At 44.0% G+C, this 20,182-nt stretch overlaps 1 protein-coding gene across 1 annotated transcript; it reads right to left on the bottom strand.

Annotated features, from left to right (window-relative positions):
- Positions 1-1,046: 1,046 nt before the first annotated feature.
- Positions 1,047-20,074, bottom strand: NSUN4 (NOP2/Sun RNA methyltransferase 4). The gene is made up of 6 exons (XM_045859295.1): positions 19,921-20,074; positions 15,643-15,986; positions 10,479-10,633; positions 8,349-8,509; positions 4,057-4,181; positions 1,047-3,447 (listed from the first exon to the last, which is right to left on the bottom strand). The coding sequence occupies exons 1-6, from the start codon at positions 20,011-20,013 to the stop codon at positions 3,171-3,173; spliced, it is 1,155 nt and encodes a 384-aa protein (XP_045715251.1). The 5' UTR covers positions 20,014-20,074; the 3' UTR covers positions 1,047-3,170.
- Positions 20,075-20,182: the final 108 nt, after the last annotated feature.

Raw genomic sequence — 20,182 nt, 5'->3', positions numbered from 1 at the left:
ATTTTGGTTGTATTTAACTTGATAACATCACTAGTCATCAGAGAAATGGAAATTAAAACCACAATGAGACACCAAGAAACACCTTGTAGAATAAAGCTGAAAACTTACAATGCCAAGTTTTAGGCAAGGACATGAAGTAAAATACTCTATTTTTTAATTGAATCACTGATCTGTGATTCTTGGCTTTGGGAGAGCTCAAATTAGAAGTTCCTAGGTGGGTTTTATGCTACTTTGGCCACGTAATCAAGCTAGACACATGTAACCAGTTAGGCCAGTCCAGATGTCCAGATAAAGAGAGTTTTGCAATGCAGCTGTAAATCAACTCTCTATCTTCTACAATATAAAATTCTACAACAGGTGTAACCACGCAGGAACCTTATTTTCTTTAATCTGCCCATTTATTTTTATTTTTTTCCTTTGACTCAAACTGGCCTCGCCTAGTGCCCTGACTCACCCACCTCCCTTCTCCCTTACTTAATCATTAAGCCCCTCAGGACAATGGGGTTCTGGTCAGCAGCATCTTTTGACCACAGAGAGAATTCTGGTGAAACTAGAGAAAACACCTAGTCCTCAGTTGTGTTTCAGCTCCAGAACAACACCCCCCACCCTGGCCACATCCTTGAGAAACCAGATGAAGCAATGCCTTGCCATGGCTGATGTCAGGGCCAGATGTAATGATCAACTACTCCCTACCTTAGCGTTGACCATTCAGTAGACCATGACCCTGACCATGTGCCTAACGCCCTTAGTCACCATGCTTAATGATTTTCCCCCTATATAACCCATCCCTTAGAAGCTATTAGGGAGCCAGGTCTTTGAGCATGAGCTACCTCTGCCTTCAGTCATGGCGTCATCTCCTTAATAGGGCCTTACTTTCCTGGCTACAAACTCCTGTTCGTGTCTTATTGGGCTTTGCTGTGCGCAGGAAAATTTGACCCCTTTAGTCCAGTAACAAAGGTGAAACTATAGTGATAGAAAGCAGATCAGTGATTACCTGGAACCATAAATGGTGGAAGGGGATTCAATGTAAAGGAGCACAAGGTAAGTTTTTAGGAAAAGAAATTATTTTCTATATTTTGATGGTGATGGTAGTTACACTGTTATACACAATTACCAAAAGTCATTAAGCAGCACATTTAAAATCAACCAATTATATTTTATGTAAATAGTTTAAGGGCATAATGTTACATTTAATTTTTTGTGACTAAAATTTTTTACATTTTATTGCTAAGATTCATCCATATTGTTATGTGTCACTGGAGTTCATTTGTTTTGACAGCTGTATAATATTCCCTTGTGTGAACTCCAGTTTATTTGTCCACTCTTGCTCATGGGCATTTGGGTTTGCTTCTGAGACCAGGGCTGCTCTATGAACATTCTTACACATATCTCCTGCTGTACATATATGAATTTCTCTTGGATTTATCCCAAGTATTGGAATAACTGGGTTGTAGAGTAGGCAAATATTAAACTACAGGAGATAAACTTTTTTCAAAGTACTACTCTGCTTTTTTAACCTGGGTCTGTCTGTCCCCAGTGCGACTGGGACCCTAGAAGCAGGAGACCCTCTCCCCTTCGATTATCACTGTTGAGTACATGATTAGCACCAGCCTGCATACCCATGAGGCCAAAGGCAGAAGCCCAAGCACTAGAGTAAACAGCAGGAAGAAAGCACATACTACACAAGAAGCTAATTATGTTCCTACTCCCTGGAGCTCCACCTTACTAGCTTCACTAGGATTTTGAATGTGGAAGGTGTTCCAGGGACCTGTTATAATGCAAATCCCAAGAAAGGAGAAGGCTTAACCTCATCTAAAATCCTTCTCAGTTGACACCTCTAATACCCAAACAAAAATTAGCAGGAAGGGCATAAAGAACAAAGGAGGAGACAGAAGAGGAAGAGAAGGGATAAGGCAAGTAGGAAGAGCCAAGAATATCAGTATTCTTAAATTATGCACCTTTTTCTGCACAAGGACCAGTCTTTCAGAAAAAAAAATTAATAAAAAAAGCAGTATCTGCAAGTGACCACAAGCAATTTTTAATATCCCTTCTATAGTTACAAAAACAACATAATTAGCATGCAAATAGTAAATGATGTAATGTTGCTCCCAAACCCACACTACGTGAGGTGAGGCCTTACAATGCTAGAGGAAGAGGTTTGGGTGATTTGGCATGTGCCAAACAACTGCCAGCAGAGCTCGGCCACAGCCCAGGAAAAAGGAAACAAAACAAAACAAAAACAGAATAAATCAAGACATTAGGAGATTCCTAGGTGCTCAGAAAGCAAAGAAGGAGAGCTGCCATTCCCAAGGATGAGGCCTCATTATCCTCCACAATCCCAAATGCTACATCTCCTGCAGCTCCCTGACTACCTGTCATAGGAGCTACAGGAATAAACAATAAAGAAACACACAAAAGAACATCACAGCCCTGTGGCAGAGCAGCTTCCCCAGCTACAATGGGCAGCAGTACTGTTGATGACAGTAGGAATAGCTGGAATTATTTGGCTCAGGAGAGCTTTCTCAATGTAAGTAAGCAGATTATTATGCAATGGCTTAACATTTTTAGTTACTTGTTCCTTAAATTAGATCATAAGCCATATGGAGTAACTAGGTAGCCTTGTTTGGGCCCACCAGATGACTCAAGACTGGTCATGCAAAACTCACCTTAAGTGTAAGATGGGCTCTGAAAACCAGGCTGAGGTCCTGGGCATTGGGCACCTTGGGAGTTAGTGGTCAGTAGCAGCAGCTGGTACAAGTAGAACAGTACCTGGGCTAATACGAGGCCCCCAACCACAGCCTTAGTTCTATGGAGCTTTGACAATTTTATTGGCTAAATGCTTCTTCCCAAGTTTACAGTTTAAAGCGTGGGCCCGCTCATTGTCTCCTTCTTCTAAGCCCCCAATTGGGCAGGAAAGTTTAGTACAAGCTTAGAGATGGGAATAAAGGAGCAGGGTGTAATAAGTGAGTTAGAAACTTGCTAATGCTCCACACTTGGATAGCAGGATAGAAAAACTCCTACTTCCTAGTGCTAAAAACTATCTATAGAAAGACTTGGACAGCTTGGAGATAGGACCCAAAGATCATCTTTGCCACTGGTCTCAGTTTCTGGTGCTGCCATGGGAGTACACCATTTGTCTCCTACACCAGGGTTTCAGGAACACGGTGATGCTATTTCAGTCTACACATTTTGCAAAAGTATATAGGCCCAAAATTGGCCATGAGGTTTGGGATTACCAGCTCCCCAACCTGGCAGGATGGGAAAAAAGAGAATGTGTCCATGAAAAGCTTTCGAAAATGAGTCAGGTCTTCCACACGAACGTCGATGCTATATTGATTGGCCAGGAGTTCGATGGTGCCTTGCACCACATACTCATTCTGTAAGTGTGAGAGTGAGCAGGTGGAATAAACAACGTAGCCTCCGGGTTTGGTGGCAAGGAGTCCAGCCCTGAAACCAGAAAGGGACAGCAACAGTGACTAGTGGGTTTCCCAGAAGTAAGAGGGTAACAAAGGAACTGGAAACATAACATGAAAGTCTCTATTGTGGGATGGTAGCTGTATTGACAACCTTTGAAGTCCCTTCCACAATGAAAAGTCATTCTCAAGGCAAAGAGCAAGCCAACTTTACTCCATGGGCTCTCTGTAGAAGCCTCCTCAAAATGATCCCCTGAGCTCTGGCAATAGTTTCGAATCAGACCCTGAATCCTAGGGTTGATGCTCAACCCTATGGATTGAGTTCTTACCCCAGCCCTATAGAACCTTGACCTCAGCAACTATTTTTCAAACTTGTGCTACTTACTGGGACTGGGACGAGCATGCAAGTAAGTGAACATAAGTAAATCTGTGCAGCTCACCCCTCTGTGAATGTCTTACCACACAGGGTTTTTATGTTCTAGAGAAGGAGCATCCCATGATGTTTGTCTCATCCAGGCAGATCCTCAGCCAGAAGACCCTTCTATGGGTAATGGTCTTGGCAAGGGCTTCCAGTCCCCCAGGTGAACAGACCCCCAGAGCACTCTGGAATAAAGTTCTGGGTTTTTGTGAATCTATCACTCACGCAAGAAGCTGCACCTGCAGCATAGGTAACATCTGCCGCTCCTTCTTCCTCGACCGCTGAAAAATGTTGTTCTCCTCCTCATGAAGGGAGTGGCGGTCTGTGGTACAGGGTACATCCACCAGCACCTGCACAGAAGTGTTAAAGGGTAAAGTATCAGAGCTCTTTCCAGGCTCCTCTTCCTGAGGCCAGGAATGTTTTAGGCCCCTGACCTGGGGGTTCTACAGAGAGGTCCCTCTGCCCATCCCTCCATTATAGAGTACCTGACAAAGCTGCTCACCTGAACCTGGTAGACAACTTTGAAATAATGAGTGGGAAAATAGTATGTGTAGGGATATTCATGGCTGGTCAAAAACTAGAACTAACACATGAAGAACTATAATTAAATAATTGATATCAACCTAGGAAGAAGTCTTCTGTGCTTCAAACCTCTGTCCTTGGTTTGGTCCTTGGCTATTTGAATAAAAACATCTAATTTACAGATCATACTATGCCCAGAGAGTAGGTAATGAACTGAAAAACAGGATCAGGATTTAAAATATCTATGCTAAGATAATGTCATATCCAATATGGAAAAGTTTTAAAGTAAGAAATGTAAAATTGGAGTTCCATCGGTAGTGGGAACGGAGAGTGGACCCCAGATTGCCCTGAGCAGCCAGCCCCACCGCTGCAGCCGGCCTCAATCACCATCACCGCACCAGGAGCAGTGAGGCCGAGATCCAGCAGCCGCCTGTGGCCCCCAACCTCAGCACTGCTGCTGGCACCAGCACCGACACACCGTGGGCAGCGGCACAGGGAGTGGTGGCCCAGGCAGCCTCACATTGGTGGCACCTGCCATCTGGGACAAGAAGGTCACTGCAACAAAGGTTTTGGGAACAGTAAAATGGTTCAAATGTAAGAAACGGATATGGTTTCATAAACAGGAATGACACCAAAAAAGATGTATTTGGACACCAGACTGCCATAAAGAAAAATAACCCCAGGAAGTACCTTTGCAGTGTAGGAGATGGAGAGACTGCGCCGTTTGATGTTGCTGAAGGAGAAAAGGGTGCAGAGACAGCATACTTTACAGGCCCTGGTGGAGCTCCAGGGCAAGGTAGTAAATACACAGCAGACCGTAACCATTACAGACGCTATCCATGTCGTAGGGGTCCTCCACACAATTACCAGGGGAATTACCAGAAGAGTAAGAGTGGGGAAAAGAATGAGGGATCAGCGAGTGCTCCTGAGGGCCAGGCCCAAGGGCGCCAGCCCTACCGCAGGAAATGGCTCCCACCTTACTACATGAGGAGACCCTATGGGCGTGGGCCACAATATTCCAACCCTCCTGTGCAGGGAGAAGTGATGGAGGTGCTGACAACCAGGGCACTGGAGAACAAGGTAGACCAGTGAGACACAATATGTATCGGGGCTACAGACCATGATTTTGCAGGGGCCTTCCTTGCCAAAGGCAGCCTGGAGAGGATGTCAATGAACAAGATAAGGAAAATCAAGGATATGAGACCTAAGGTCAGCAGCCACCTCAACGTCTGTACCGCCACAACTTCAATTACCAACACAGACACCCAGAAAACCCTAAAACACAAGATGGCAAAGAGACAAAAAGCAGCTGATCCACCAGCTCAGAATTCATCAGCTCCCAAGGCTGAGCAGGGAGGAGCTGAGAGATGCTGGCTTACCATCTCTACCATCATCAGCTTAGCCATCCAACAAGAAGAAATGAATATGAAATTCCAGCAATAAGAAATGAACAAAAGATTGGAGCTGAAGACCTTAAGTGCTTGCTTTTTGCCCGTTGACCAGATGACTAGAACTATCTGCCTTATCTATGCAGCACTGGGTTTTTATTATTTTTATCTAAAGATATAATGACAAACATGTTTTTTGTTGTTGTTTTTTTTTTTTTGAAATAAGCCTGTTCTCTCAATACACCTTTAAAGGTTTTTAAATTGTTTCATACCTGGTCAAGTTGACATTTTTAAGAACCTCATTTTTAATTTGTAATAAAAGTTTACAACTTGATTTTTTCAAAAAAGTCAACAAACTGCAAGCACCTGTTAATAAAGTTCTTAAATTATTTTTTTTAAAGAAATGTAAAATCATTCATTTACTAAGAGCCTAATTTGGGCTAGGCACTAGAAACAAAAACAAAAAAAAATATTTTAACTGTCCTATATTTATGTTTCAAAAAAGTAAAATCATCTAAGATGTATGAATTTTTAGTTAAACAGAAACTCCAAGTAAATTAACAACTCAAATGTTCAATATTTTGATGTAGTACTAGGCTGCATAAGTTGACACAGAACCTACAGAATAAAAGAAATAATGCTGAGCTCTGGCTGGTGTGGTTCAGTGGTTGAGTGCCAGTCTGCAAATCAAAGGGTCGGGGGTTTGATTCCCACTCTAGGGTTCGTGCCTGGGTTTTGGGCCAGGTCCCCAGTAGGGGGCAGGTGAGAGGCAACCACACATTGATGTTTCTCTCCCTCTCTTTCTACCTCCCTACACTTCTGTCTAAAAATAAATAAAATCTTTTTTTAAAAAAGAATTGTGACAATGACAATATTAAGTACTTTCTATGCCAGGAACTGTGTTAAATGCATTCTTATTTAATCTTCACTTATGAAGTATGCACTAATATTATCATCATCACCATATAAAAGATGAAGAAGCTGAAGTTTAACTGAAAGGTTAACTTGCCCAAATTTCTCCTGGTAACTTGCTGGTAAGTGATGGAGCCAGGATGCCAATCCAACAGTTTGACTCGAGAATCCTAGTAGTCAACCATATACCATACAATCTACAGATTTTAATTCAATAGGAAGAACTTTCTAATATCAGAGGTGTGCAATCACAGAACCTTAGTGAGTCCCGTCAATGGAAGCATGTGAGAACAATGTGTGAATAACAATGGCTACTATCTGCCTAATCTTCATGGCCAGGTCCAGGGCTAAGGACTTTCCCTGAATACTCTCACTGAATCCTCATAACAACAGTACATAGTGGTGTTCCCTGTCTTACAAATGAAGAGGCTGAAGTTCAGCAACATCAACAAGCATTCCCGAGATGAATGCGTGGCCGCCCTGTGATACATACGGTAAACAGGTTAGCCTGATGGCAGGAGTCACACACTCGCCCTGTGTTCTGCTGCCTCCCTATCAAAAAAGCTGAATAGGGCATTTCTACCCAAGTAGGAAGAAGCAGGTCTCTCACAATAATCCAAGATGCTATACGCCTTGGTCTTTCTTTCAATTTCTTAGAGTGGGTGAGGCAGACCAATGAGAACAGATTAGGTAAATGAGTCAGATGACAACACAAAAACAACAGCTATATATTTTTATATCTTTAGAAGTATATTTTTTTGTATAAAGGTTTTTCTTTTTTAGAAGTATATGTTTTCAATAAATATTTGTAGAATGAGCTAATTAAAATACAAATAACTTTAAAATATGAAATTACTTTCAACATTATTCATAATAATAGAATGTAAATTAGATGCTATCAGTTTGGCAAAAAAACAAAAACTCCGACAACACCAACGGTGGCAGAATATGAGGAAATGGTACTCTTATTCATTAGCAGAATTGAAACTGATTTAACCTCCACAGTGAGTGATTTAATCTTAAATGCATATAACTGTTATCTAGCAGTTATACTTCAAAAACATAAAACTAAAAAGGACTGAATCTCAGGGTACATTATTAAGTGGAAAAAAAACAAATTCAGAGTAGTGAGTATAATATACTACCATTCCTATTTTTTAATACACACACATTTATATTTGTATATACATGAAGAATATATTTTCAAGGATAAAGAAGAAAATATAAGCAATGGTCATCTGTAGAAAAAGGAGGTAGATGGTTGTGAAACAGGAATAAAAAGGAAATGTACTTTTCACCAGATACCATTTTGTGCCTTCTGAATTTTGTACCAATTTGAATATTATTTTGAATACTAATATTCAAAAATAAAGAGTTTATTCATATCATTAAAATAAATGAGGGTTTCTAAGCAACAAATTAAGTTGAGAAATAAAATAAGCCTAACAAACTTTTTTTATACTCAGACTCAAACTCTTTTTGCTGTCTCTAGTGAAGATAGTAGTAGCCAGTCATCCAAGCTAAACTGACATTTCTGCAGATGACTGTTTTCTCCAAATCTCCATGGAGAGCTGGCCAGGGCCAGAAAGAGCGCCACATGTTCAAACATGTAGCTTAATCCTACTGCCTCAGTGCCTGGAGTCAGGAGAAGGACAGATTTGCCTGGCTGGATGTCCCAGGCCAGGAATCACTCACCCGATCATAGGTGTCCCCCTCCAGTTCTCCCCACTTCCTGCCATCCAATGAGGTGACTCGAACTCGACTCTTATCTCTAATATCTTGAGGTACGTAGCTGTGAAGGACCTTCTGAAGTCTGCCTGTTCGGGAAGTGGAGAGATCATTGGCAGCAAGATTGCCTGTGGAAATATAAATTTTAGGATTGTTTCCTTACTTCTGTAAAAAAAATGCCATCGGGCCCTAGCTGGTGTGGCTCAGTAGACTGAGTGCCGATCTGCAAACTGAAAGGTCACTGGTTCGATTCCCAGTCAGGGCACATGCCTGGGTTGCAGGCCAGGACCCCAGCTGGGGGCATGAGAAAGGCAACTGGTCAACGTCTCTCCCTTCCCTCTTTCTCCCTCCCCTCCCCTCTCTCTAAAAATAAATAAATAAAATATTTTTAAAAATAAAAAATAAATTTAAAATGCCGTTGGAATCTTGATAGGGATTGCAATGAATCTATAGATGGCTTTGGGTAGTACAGACACTTTATGCCTGTGGAAATAAAGAAATTTCAGAGGCCATGGCCTAGTGAAACACCCCACAAGCAAAGGTTGCAAAAAGAAAAGAAAGTGCTCAAGTCCCTGACGATTATGGAGGCTCCATACCAGCCCTCAACTGCTTATATCCCAGTTCCTTTCATGTAAGAAAGAAAGAAGCTTTTCCTCTTTTTTTTAAAGATTTTATTTATTTATTTTTAGAGAGGGAAGGGAGGGAGAAAGAGAGAGAGAAACTTCAATCTGCAGTTGCTGGGGGCCATGGCCTGCAACCCAGGCATGCGCCCTGACTGGGAATCGAACCTGTGATGCTTTGGTTCGCAGCCCATGCTCAATCCACTGAGCTATGCTAGCCAGGGCAAAGCTTTTCATCTTTAAGCCAGTTCTTTGAGCTTTTTATTGTATATAATGAAAATCTAATCCTTATTGATTTACCATCTATCTTTCATTTTCCCTTTTGTAACAGACACAAGTTCAAGAAATATTTCACTTTGCTCTTAGGTCTACAATCAAAAAAATATTACTGCAAGCTTCATGGTAAATGGCAATTGATACCTGGCCTTAGAGTCAAGAAGCAAAATGGAGGTGGGAAGTGTGGTCAAAAACTACACAATACATACCTTATTTAGTGGGAATGATCGCTACTATAAGCCAGTTTAGTGTTCCCAAAGAAATATGATCCCAGGTTTTGAGGACACTCAAGGAAGTAAAAATTGGACTCTACATTCAAGAGGAATTTGCAGTTAGATATGAACTGAAAACAGAGAATTTGGGTCCAGTTCTGGCTCTACCTTCAACTTACATAAAAGATTTAAGTTATTTAATCTCTCCAAGGCTCAACTTCCCCCTCCAGAAAATAAGAGGGAGGAACTACACTACTAAAATGGTAAGCCTTGGGCCTGTCCTCAAGGAATTCACAATCTTGAAGAGGGAGAAGATGCATACCCAGTAGAGATCTGATGCAAGGCTAATAATGTGCTAACAATTGCAAGAGTGATTGATGCCCATGGTTGGGCACAAAGGAGACAGACGCATTTCTCAACTGATCTCAGTAGAGATCATGAAGGAAGGCTTCCAGGAGGTGGCACTCTTGAGCTAAGGCTTGGAAGTTAAAAGGATGTAAACAAGCCAGCTGCGATTGGGTAGGAATATTCTAGAGAGAAAACAAATGAGGAAAAAAAGGGGGAGGCTAATTTGGGCAATAGAGAGTAGCAGGCTATGGCTGAAGCACATAAAGCCTGGGGAAGAATAACATATAAAGCTATAAAGGGTCCCTGCAGCCAGATTTTATTGCTTTAGCTGGCAGGCTAAGGAAATGGAACTTAATCTTAGAGACAAAGTAAACAGATGAAAAAGAGTGAAAGTATCATGTGGTAGATTGACCAGGGTGCTACTTTAATCTGCCTTCCGAGACCTTACTCTGCTCAGCAATCTTCCTTGGTCAAGTGACAGAGAAATAGAGGAAATAATCACCAATAGAAAAAATACACCAGTTTAGTAAGCAAGCACTGTCCCCACTCCAACCTTGGGACCACAGAAATCATATTCAGTGTGTCCCTGATTGAGTGAGGTAGGAAGCCGTCCCACCCCAAACACCAGCACTCTGACTTACGGCAACAGCCAGTCTGAAGCAATGCTAGTGTCTTTCCCCCGGGGGCTGCACATAGGTCAAGCACTGTGTCTCCAGGCTGCAGGCCAAGGGCCAGGACAGGCAGCAAGGAGGCAGCGTCCATCAGGTAGTAGTCCATGACACCCAGGCTGCCAAGCCTAGAAGAGAGAACACCTTATCATCAGATTCCAAGTCGGAAGACTCACTGAGAGTCAAGATCACCAAGTCCATGCCCTCAGGGCCTACTGAGTTCTACTCAGCAAAAACTCATTTCTCAGACCCACATTCATTTATTTACTCACTCGCCCATTCACCTACACAATAATCAGAGTAATCCTTTTTTTTTAAAGATTTTATGTATTTATTTTTAGAGAGAGGGGAAGTGAGGGAGAGAGGGAGAGAAGCATCAATGTGTGATTACCTTTTGTGCGCCCACTACTGAGGACCTGGCCCTCACCCCAGACATGTGCACTGACTTGGAACAGAACCAGTGACCTCTTGCTTCATAAGCTGGCACTCAATCCACTGAGCCACCCAAACCAGGGCCTTTTTTTTTTTTAAGATTTTATTTATTTTCAGAGAGAAGGGAAGGGAGGGAGAAAAATATTGATTGGTTGCTTCTCCTAAGCCCCCAACTAGAGACGTGCCCTGCAACCCAGGCATTTGTCCTGACCGCTGGAATGGAACCAGTGACCTTTCCCTTTGCAGGCCAGTGCTCAATCCACTGAGCCACACCAGCCACAGCCAGAGTAATCCTTTTAAAACATATAGAGTGAAACCAATTCACTCTAATCCAGCTCCACTAGCCATTTTGCTATTCCTTAATTAAGCATGCCTGCTCCTGTCTCAGGCTTTTTGGTCATTGTACCTTCTGCCTACCATACTCTTTCTCCAACTATCCCTCATTTGTTTCCTCACTCCATCAGGCTTCTCCTCAGAAGTACCTCCTCAGAGAGGCATTGGCATTCCCTGACTATCTAAAAATAGAAGCCACCTACTCTTATCACCTTCTATCACTCTATCTTGCATTATTTTTCTTTTTTCTTTAAAGCACTTACAAAAAAATAGTAAAGCACTTACTATTCATTTTGTGTGTGTGTGTGTGTGTGTGTGTGTGTGTGTGTGTGTTTCCCCTCTATTTCTCTCTATTAGAATGAGGCAGGGATTTTTCCTGATTTTTTCATCGTAACATCCCCAACACCTGAAACAGTGACTGGCATACAGTAGGAATCCAGTTTTATTGGGTTACATATTGAGATACAAACATTTGTGGATTCAGAAAAGAGTGCTATCAATTATGCCTGCCAGAGACCTGAGTCAGGTCTGATGAAGGAAAAGGCCTTCATTAGGTAAAAAATAAAATAAAGAAAAAAAAAAACGGATAGGAGACTTGACTTGGGGTAGCAAATACACAATACAATATACAGATGATGTATTATAGAATTGTACACCTGAAACCTATATACTTTTATTAACCAATATCACCCCAATAGATTCAATAAAAAAGTAAAAAAAAATAATAAAAAATAACAATACATAAAAAAGAATTAAAGAAAAAATGAAGAGAAGCATTCCAAGCAGAAGAAAAAAGAAGCAAAGGAAGAGCAGCATGCAAACTCATAGATTCTTCCAGAAATAGTGATAATCTGGTGTGGTAGAAATGTAAGATGCATGGCCCTAGCCAGGTAGCTTGGTTGGTTAGAGCATCATCTTGATATGCAAAGGTTGTGTGTTCAATCCCCAGTCATGGCACATACAAGAATCAACCAATGAATGAATAAAATAAGTGAGACAACTCTCTCTCTCTCTCTTTCTCTCTTTCTTTTTCTCTCCCCCTTCCTCTCTCTCAAATCAATCAATAAAAAATTATATAAAAAATAAATACAAGGTGATAAGATTGAGGCTGGAAAGCAGATAAAGGCCAGGTTGGAAATGGTCTTAAGCCCTTTGCTAAGGAGTTAATATCTGCCTACAGATATTAACCAGAAGTTCCAGGAAAATGATATGATCTGAAGTTTTAGAAAGCTAGGTGCTCTAGAAAGAACAAATTTAGAGATACTAGTGAGAAGGCTCTTACAAGAGTCCAAGTAAGAGCCAACAAGGCATGAAGAGAGGCAGCAGTGGTATGGTAGAGAGAGGGGCAACAGACAAGAACCTAATGGTCACAGAAGGACTCCTCATTGCCAGACCCCCCAAAAAGGTCAACTGGCGGTACAGCCATTCCCCATCTCCCATCCTCCATCCCCCTGCCTGAGACACAGCTCACCATGGAGAGCCACTGGAGTCAGACTCAAGGAGACAGAAACCTGTTCCTTGCTGCCCTAACAGGAAGGCTCTGGGAGAAAGAGATGACAAAACATAAGACATAGATCGCACCACTGTGGGTCATCTACAAGAGCCGCATCTCTGGTTGTGAAGCTGTGACACCTCCAGCATTCAGAAATGGGCTCAGGCTATGAGGGGATATTTTCAAAATTAAATCATGCTTGGACTGTCTGTGAAACTATGTGCCTCATGCCTCACAAAGGAGAATGAGAAGAAAAGCATTAAACTGCTATCACATCAGCACTGACCCACAAAGCCCACTCTCCTCAAGTTCCTTTCTCTTGGAGCCATCATGCCTTAACTTCTTTTTTTTTTTTTTTTTTAGTTCACAGACAGTTTTGAGAATGTGCTAAAAGCTACAGTGGATTTCAAAGCACAACTTTTCAGACAATTTCAGGAGGTTCCTGGACTCCCTGAATAAACATATCCTTGAATTCCTGAATGGTTAAGATCCTCTTGACTTACATACAGGGAGCCCAACAAGACAAGAAGAAAAAAAAATCCCAGACATTTAGGGGTTGCTTCCCCAACTACTCTCAAGGTGTCTTTCTTGAGTAGCAGGCAAGCACCTCAGACAACTTAGGAAACTACATGGTTCTTATTCACTCCGTGGTTCTGCCTAAAGCCAATGCCTCCAAATTGGTCCCGAAACCTGCTCCAATCTATCTGCCTTCCCCCACAGCGACTAAAATGATCTTCCTGAAACACTGCTTCAATGAAATTAATATAAATAGTAAGATACAGTATTTATGAGTGATAAATTGGAGGTATTTATACTAGGTATTTTACATGCATCATTTCATTTAATCCTCACCACAACCCTACCAGGCAGGAGAATCCGAATTCCAGAGTCAGTCTGCCTGGATCTCAAATACAGCCCAGTTGCTCATTAGTTGTGTGACCTCGACAAATTACTCAACTTCTCTCTGCCTCAGTATCCTCATCTGTAAAGACAGTACCCACCAGATAGCTTTATTGTAAGGATTAAAGAAATCAATGTAAGTCAAATGCTTAGAACAGTGGCTGACACACAGTACACTATAGTGTCAGCTACCACTGCCATCATTTTGCAGATAAGGAAAGCAAGGCCCAATTATCCAATGCTACATGTCTACTAAGTGATGAAGGCAGGATCCAACTCTAGGTTTTCTTGACTACAAAGCCTATGCTTATAACCACTGTGCATTATTGTCTTTCCCCTACTCAGAAACCCTTTCTAAAACAGATCTCAATTTACAGCAACATGTACTAAAGAGCACATGGTATGAAGCCACCCAACCCTGGCAACTCCAGCTATTTTTAAACAACTCTGGGCCACCAGAAAAAAATCCCCTTCCCCCAACCTTCAAGCTCCTGGCATTCAAGATTCCCACATATGGCCCCCATATACTTTTCCAGCCTCTTCCCTTACTATTCTTAGGCATACAGGCTTCCTTCAAGCCAGTTGTTAGGACTATTGCAGAAGCCTCCTAAAAATTTCTAGCCCATTTCTAGCCTTGCCCCTCTCCAATATGTTTTCCACACAGCAGCCAGAATATTTTAAAAATTCAAATCTAGTCATATCATTCCCCAGCTTAAAATCTTTCAGGGTTACCTCTTACCCTTAGAGAAAAAGTCTAAAATTCCATATGGCCTCTAATGCCTTTATAATCTGGCTCCTGTCTGCTTCTGGAGCCTCATATTTAGCCCCTTACCCCTATCCCATCCTCACACCACCAGCTTTAACTCTTACTCAGTTTTCAGGTCTTAGCTTAAATTTCACATCCTCAAAAGACTAGGTTATATCCCCTCATGAATAGTTTTTTTTGTTTTGTTTTGTTTTTTGTTAAAGATTTTATTTATTTGTTTTTAGAGAGGGAAGGGAGGGAGAAAGAGAGAGAGAGAAACTTCAATGTGCGGTTGCTGGGGGCCGTGGCCTGCAACCCAGGCATGTGCCCTGACTGGGAATTGAACCTGCGATGCTTTGGTTCGCAGCCTGCGCTCAATCCACTGAGCTATGCCAGCCAGGATGAATAGTTTTTTTAACAGCTGTCTTCCTCACTAAACTGTAAGCTCCATGAGGGCTTGTGCACCTGTAACCCAGGCACTTAAGAATGGCTGGCATTTGGTATACAATAAAAATTTGTTGAACAAATCAATCCATCAAACATCAATTCCACATTCTATAACTAGCTGTTAGATCTCTCCTTTTCTCAATATGTAAAGCACATATTTAGCATTTGATTTACAGAGTCTTTTCTCATTCAACTTCATATACATCTGAGTATTGAATCATAAGACGAGAAGTTTTACTTTCTTTTTACTGGTCTTGTACTAATTCTGTGCCCCTAGGCAAGCCCTATTTCCTAGGCAAGTCCCACTTCTTCTTTAGTACCATGAGGTTACTTGTCCTGCCCAATTTGATGGGTGGATATGAGGGAAAATGAGAAAGCAGTTGTAAGTAACACACATTTTAACTGGACAGTGTTAGTAAATGCTCAAGTAAGAGGTGGCAGATCAGAATAGGTTCAAAGTCTAGGTTCTAGTGTTAGACTACTTAAGTCTAAATACTACCTGTACCACTTACTGTCTAAGGGACCTAAAGTAAACAAGGGCCTTAACTTCTCTGAAGCTTAGTTTCCTCAAATGTGAAAAGGAATAATATTACCTGTGAGGGCTATTAACAGAACAAAAGAAGATAACATATGTACAGCACTTAGAAAAATGGCTAGCATGTATAAGCACTCAGTAAATATTAGCAATGTTATTAGCATTCTCAATTAAAGAAGGCAAGAGCTGAGTCTCTTCCTGTCTACTTCCAGCAGACACTCAGGACAGCCCCAGCCAGGGCTCCAGATCCTACCTGGCAGGAGGGAAACGGCTGACATTCCCTCTGGTGAAAGTGAAGCATCGAAGGTTTGGACTGCAGGCCGAGGAAGCTAGGGATGGAGCAGCCATTTGGCCACTCTCGGGCTCCAGTTCCCCATGGGAGTGGGCTTTATTCACGAAGTCCCTGGCACACAGTTGCTCTAGTTCAGCACTCACATGATCACAGGCAGCAAAATTATTGACCAGTGCACCATACTTCTGCTCTGAGAGAAGACTGACCCGGATTGATGGCCAAAGATCCCCAAACTGCACACTATAGGTCATGTCAAAATTCTGCAGAGCCAGTCGAGTGGCAGGAAATTTGGGTTCTGTGGCAGCCTAAAAGGGAAAGAACAGGATTATTGGTCTTCCGGTCTTGCCTCTATCCACTACAGCATAACCCCACCAATACTTCAGATCTCTAAATCTAACATGGATCCAGTAAGTGCTCACTCCTGCCTTTGGACCCTGCCTCTGCATGCCACAGAAGTGTGGGAGAGAGAAGTAGTGAAGAGCTGGTCTTCTATCTCAGGGCTGTGGCAGAAAGGAAGTTGTAGCTCTCATGATAGCATGTGGGGGCCTCGAAGAAAGGGGGCACTTGAATCCTTGGAATAAGAGGAACTTAAGAGAATGGGAGCTCAGAAAAGCACTCTTGAGGAAAATCTACAGAAAGTTGGAAGAAACAATGGAAGCCTTTGGGGAAGTTTCAGGCTAAAACAAAGGACTCTCTTTCTGAACAGTTCTTCCACTTTTCTAAAGCATTTTCATGTCTCCTGTCTTATGAGAGCATCACAATAGATAGTTCAGTGGAAAACAAAAAATATCAACCCTCCACATTTGATGGAGATGAGGGCAACTTACCAAAGTTCATACAGTGGTGGACACCATAATGTAATCACAGGGTGGAGGGTCATTTTGGGTGAGTTTCCAGACCTCAGGGAGATAGGAAAAGGAGAGCTCATAGAAACCTTGAGGTATGAACCAAAATGGGTACTTCTAGGATGACTGCTATGGGGGTAGCAGAGAGGGATACTAGTCAGGCTTGAAGAGCATGAAAGTAGATTAACAGGAAAATGAAGACCTCAGCTGAGGAGTCTACACATTGGTCCTGATTGCCACAGCTAGGACGCTTACTGGCAGTCTTGTTCCTGTGAATTTTGCCCTGGTCTGGATTTCTGGTTTGGTCAGAACTCTTGTTCCAGCCCTCATTTCTGATTATGGTAAGGGCTCTTGCTCCGACCGTGGCTCTTGCTCCAATCACAGTTCTTGCAGTGGTGAGGATTCTTGATCCGGTTCCTGCTACGATGGGGGCTCTTGCTCTTACCTTGCCTTTGGCCATGTTGAGGACTCTTGCTTCGACTCTGACTTCTGCTATGGTGGACACTCTTGCTTTGGCCCTGACATTTGCTATATTGGAGACTCTCACACTGATCCTCTCTTTTGCTTTTGTGGGGGCTATTACTCCGGCTCCGACTTTTGCTTTGATGAGGACACCTGCTCCGGCTCTGACTTCTGCTACCATGAAGGCTCTTGCTTTTACTACAACCTCTGCTAAGATGGTGGAGATTTTCACACTGGCTCTGACTTCTGCTTAGGAGGGTATTCTTGTTCTGGCTATCACTACTCTGGCTTTCACTAATAACAGCAGTTACACTACAGCTGGAATTAATGCCACAGCTAGGATTATTGATAGAGCTGGAACTCATGGATGACGGCAATGGACAGCTGTAGGGTACCTGGGGTGTCTCTTTATGAGAGCCTTGAGTAGCCACAGAGTAGACATGAAGGCCACAGGGCATAGTATCACAGTGGCCCCGAGGTCGGGGGACAATGGGTAAACTTGAGGGGTCAAAAGGTGTTCTCAAAGGGATAAAAGAATAGATGTGGGTAGAACATGGAGGTCCTACAGGCTGACAATGGGGTTGCGGTGGACCCCTGGGAATGCCATGGGTACCACAAGGGGGCACCATGGACTGGTTTTGACACTGGGGGGGACCTGTGGAACCAGAAAGTGGAAAGGGATCAGGGGTAGGAGGAACCACAGAATATATATGAGTATTGCAAGGGGCTCCTACAGGGGGTCCTAGGGGATAGCTCTGAGCATAAATACTGGGTAAACCAGGATCACAAGAAAGGTGGATGGGAAGGGAAGTGGGGATAATAGTTTTGAGGGTTCTAGGGACCAGAGTAGGTAAGACAGTCCCTTGGGGAAGTTTTTGGGGGCAGGAATTTGAACAAGTTGTAGTGGATGTCACCATACAAGAAGGATCAGAGAGACCAGAAGGGTGGGAGGGAGGTGGAGGAGAGGCGATGAACTTAGGGGGCTTGGGCTGGTCAGAAGGAGTGTTCTGGGCAATGGTGACAAGGGAGCAACATCTGTGGGGAGCACATGGCTGTTTTAACTCTGGGGATTTGGGGCATTTCACTTGGGGGCAAACTGGGATAACGAGAGGGGGTTCATTATAGCTTCTACGAGGAGGTGACTCAGGTGAAGATATAAACTGATTACCCGTGGGTGAAGGGAAAGAGAAGGCAGAATAGGGACAGTGAGAGGACAGGGGAGGAGATGTTTCCTGGGAATATGGGGGACCAGAAATTGTGGCACCAGAAGAGAGGTAAGAGCTCCCATCAGTCTCCCAAGGGAAAACCGACTCAAAGCAAGGCTTCCTGGGAGCCTGGGCCTGGGATGAGCAAGAAGAATCAGTAACCCCAGGGGGTAAACAGATGACACAATAAGGGCTCCCAGGGGCAGATATGTGGGCCTCTGGGGGAAGATGGGAATCATGATTGGAGCCTTCCTGAGGTGAGCTAGAACAGCCAGATGCATTTGCCCGAGAAGAAAGTGGAGAGTCACAATAATTTTTCACAAGGGGTGGATCAAGCTGTGGTTTAGGTTGAGAAGAGTCTGGAGGCTTAAGACAGCCTTGGTAAAACTGGCCAGTGGATGGAGAAAATGCTGAAGGAGGAGGAGGATCATTATAACTTCTCCTTGAGGAACAGGGAGGGTACCGAGGGGGAATCTGTGAGATTTCCAAAACCCTGTGATAAAGGAATGGGGAAATTGCAGGTCTAGATTCCGTGGGCCGGTGAGCAGGAGGAGGTGAAATCGTGGGACCAGTTTTCAAACGGACACGAGTAAGGAGAGGAGAGGTCACTGGGCTGGTTTGTGGGGGCCGCTGAGTGAGGGGAAGGTAGGTGACCGGGCTTGTTACCAGGGCTGAAGGGTATTCAGCACAGTAACAGAGGTAAGAGTTCTGGTCAATATAAGGGCTTCGGCGACAGGGACGTGGTGTTCTCGGGGGGCTCAGCAAGCTGCAATAAGGGCTCTGCGGATGGAGAGGGGGTGACCCCATAAGTTTGGACCTGTCAAAGCAAGGGCTCCGAGGGGGCGAACCCGAGCGGATAGACTCGCGGCAGTGTTGCCTTCCGAAGAGTGGAGAACAGGGTTCAAGAGGACATCTCACCCGGAGCACAGGAGATTGTGGTGGCGGGGAGGAAATCGGTTTGGGTAGGGAGCCGGGTGTGCCCGTTTTGGAAGAAATACCAGGGCTACAGGTGAGCCCCGAATAAGGGTCACTGGGGAACTGGGTAGAAGCCAGAGGATGGGGAGAGTCGGTGCACCTTTTGCCCGGGTTTGGGGAAGGGCCGGAGGTATGGGCAGGGTGGTCGCTGTACTCTTTCCTGGGCGCCAGAGGCGGATCGAATGTGAGGAAGGGGTTGAATCCTTTCCCGGAGGGCAGCGGAGACCCAGAAAGGAAGGGGAAGTCGCTCTGGCATTTTCCGGGGGGTGAGGGCGGTCGGGCTGAAAGTTCCATAAGGAAAGGAGAAGAGGTCGTATGGGAGGGGGAAGGGTAAGAAAGAGGGGGAGGGAAGGGAAAAGGGGGAAAGGGAAGTGGAAGGAGTAGTGGGAGTCAAGGGGAAAATAACCCCAAGCTGGGAACTAGAGGCGGTAACGTAACTGGAAGAATGAGGGCGGTGGAGATGACGTAACATAGAGAGGCGGAGTCAGGAGGATGCAGACCGGACTAGAGGAAGAGTCTAAGACTTACGGCGAAATAAAGAGCTGACAGAGGCGCTGAAGAAACAGACTTGAGAGAGAAAAGCCTCGTGACGTCCCCTGAGGCGCGGGGACAAGAGGCCAAAAGCGTTCCAGAGGGGCGGGAGTAGCGAACTTGAGTGGAGAGCGAAGTGGAAGGCCCGGAGAAGTTTCTCGAGGGGCGGCCGCCAGAGGCCACTGTCACTGTTCCCTCCTGGGCCCCAGGCTGGACCTTACCCATTTCTTCTTATATCGGTGTCTCCGCGGGATCTTCGCGAAATCCGCTCGCTTCAGCAAGTCCTGAACACCCCTTACTACCAGCGCAGCCATGTCAGCGTGCGCTGTCCGGTACTTCCGACCGGAACAACAACGCTGAGGCTCTTAGGTTCCAGAGGTGGTGCGCGCCGGGCCGAACGAAAGAGGGAGGGATTTACGGCTAACTCCTCACCGGGCTCCGCTGATCCTTACATAGGTGCAAACCTCGCCCCTCCACGGTTCT

This window comes from Phyllostomus hastatus, unplaced genomic scaffold (genome assembly GCF_019186645.2).
Source record: "Phyllostomus hastatus isolate PE091 unplaced genomic scaffold, TTU_PhHast_1.1 phas_scaffold_182, whole genome shotgun sequence".
NCBI classification, from domain to species: domain Eukaryota; kingdom Metazoa; phylum Chordata; class Mammalia; order Chiroptera; family Phyllostomidae; genus Phyllostomus; species Phyllostomus hastatus.
Note: the sequence above shows the minus strand (reverse complement) of the source record. Positions and strands in the feature narration are given on the sequence as shown.

What these genes read in the sequence shown, in the direction of transcription:
- NSUN4 (XM_045859295.1), bottom strand. Translation starts at nt 20,013, where the DNA reads ATGGCTGCGCTGGTAGTAAGGGGTGTTCAGGACTTGCTGAAGCGAGCG. An exon ending in ACCGATATAAGAAGAAATGG is followed by an intron (nt 15,987 to 19,920) that starts GTAAGGTCCAGC and finishes TTTCCCTTTTAG; the next exon opens with GCTGCCACAGAACCCAAATT. An exon ending in AGGGGGACACCTATGATCGG is followed by an intron (nt 4,182 to 8,348) that starts GTGAGTGATTCC and finishes ACTTCTGTGCAG; the next exon opens with GTGCTGGTGGATGTACCCTG.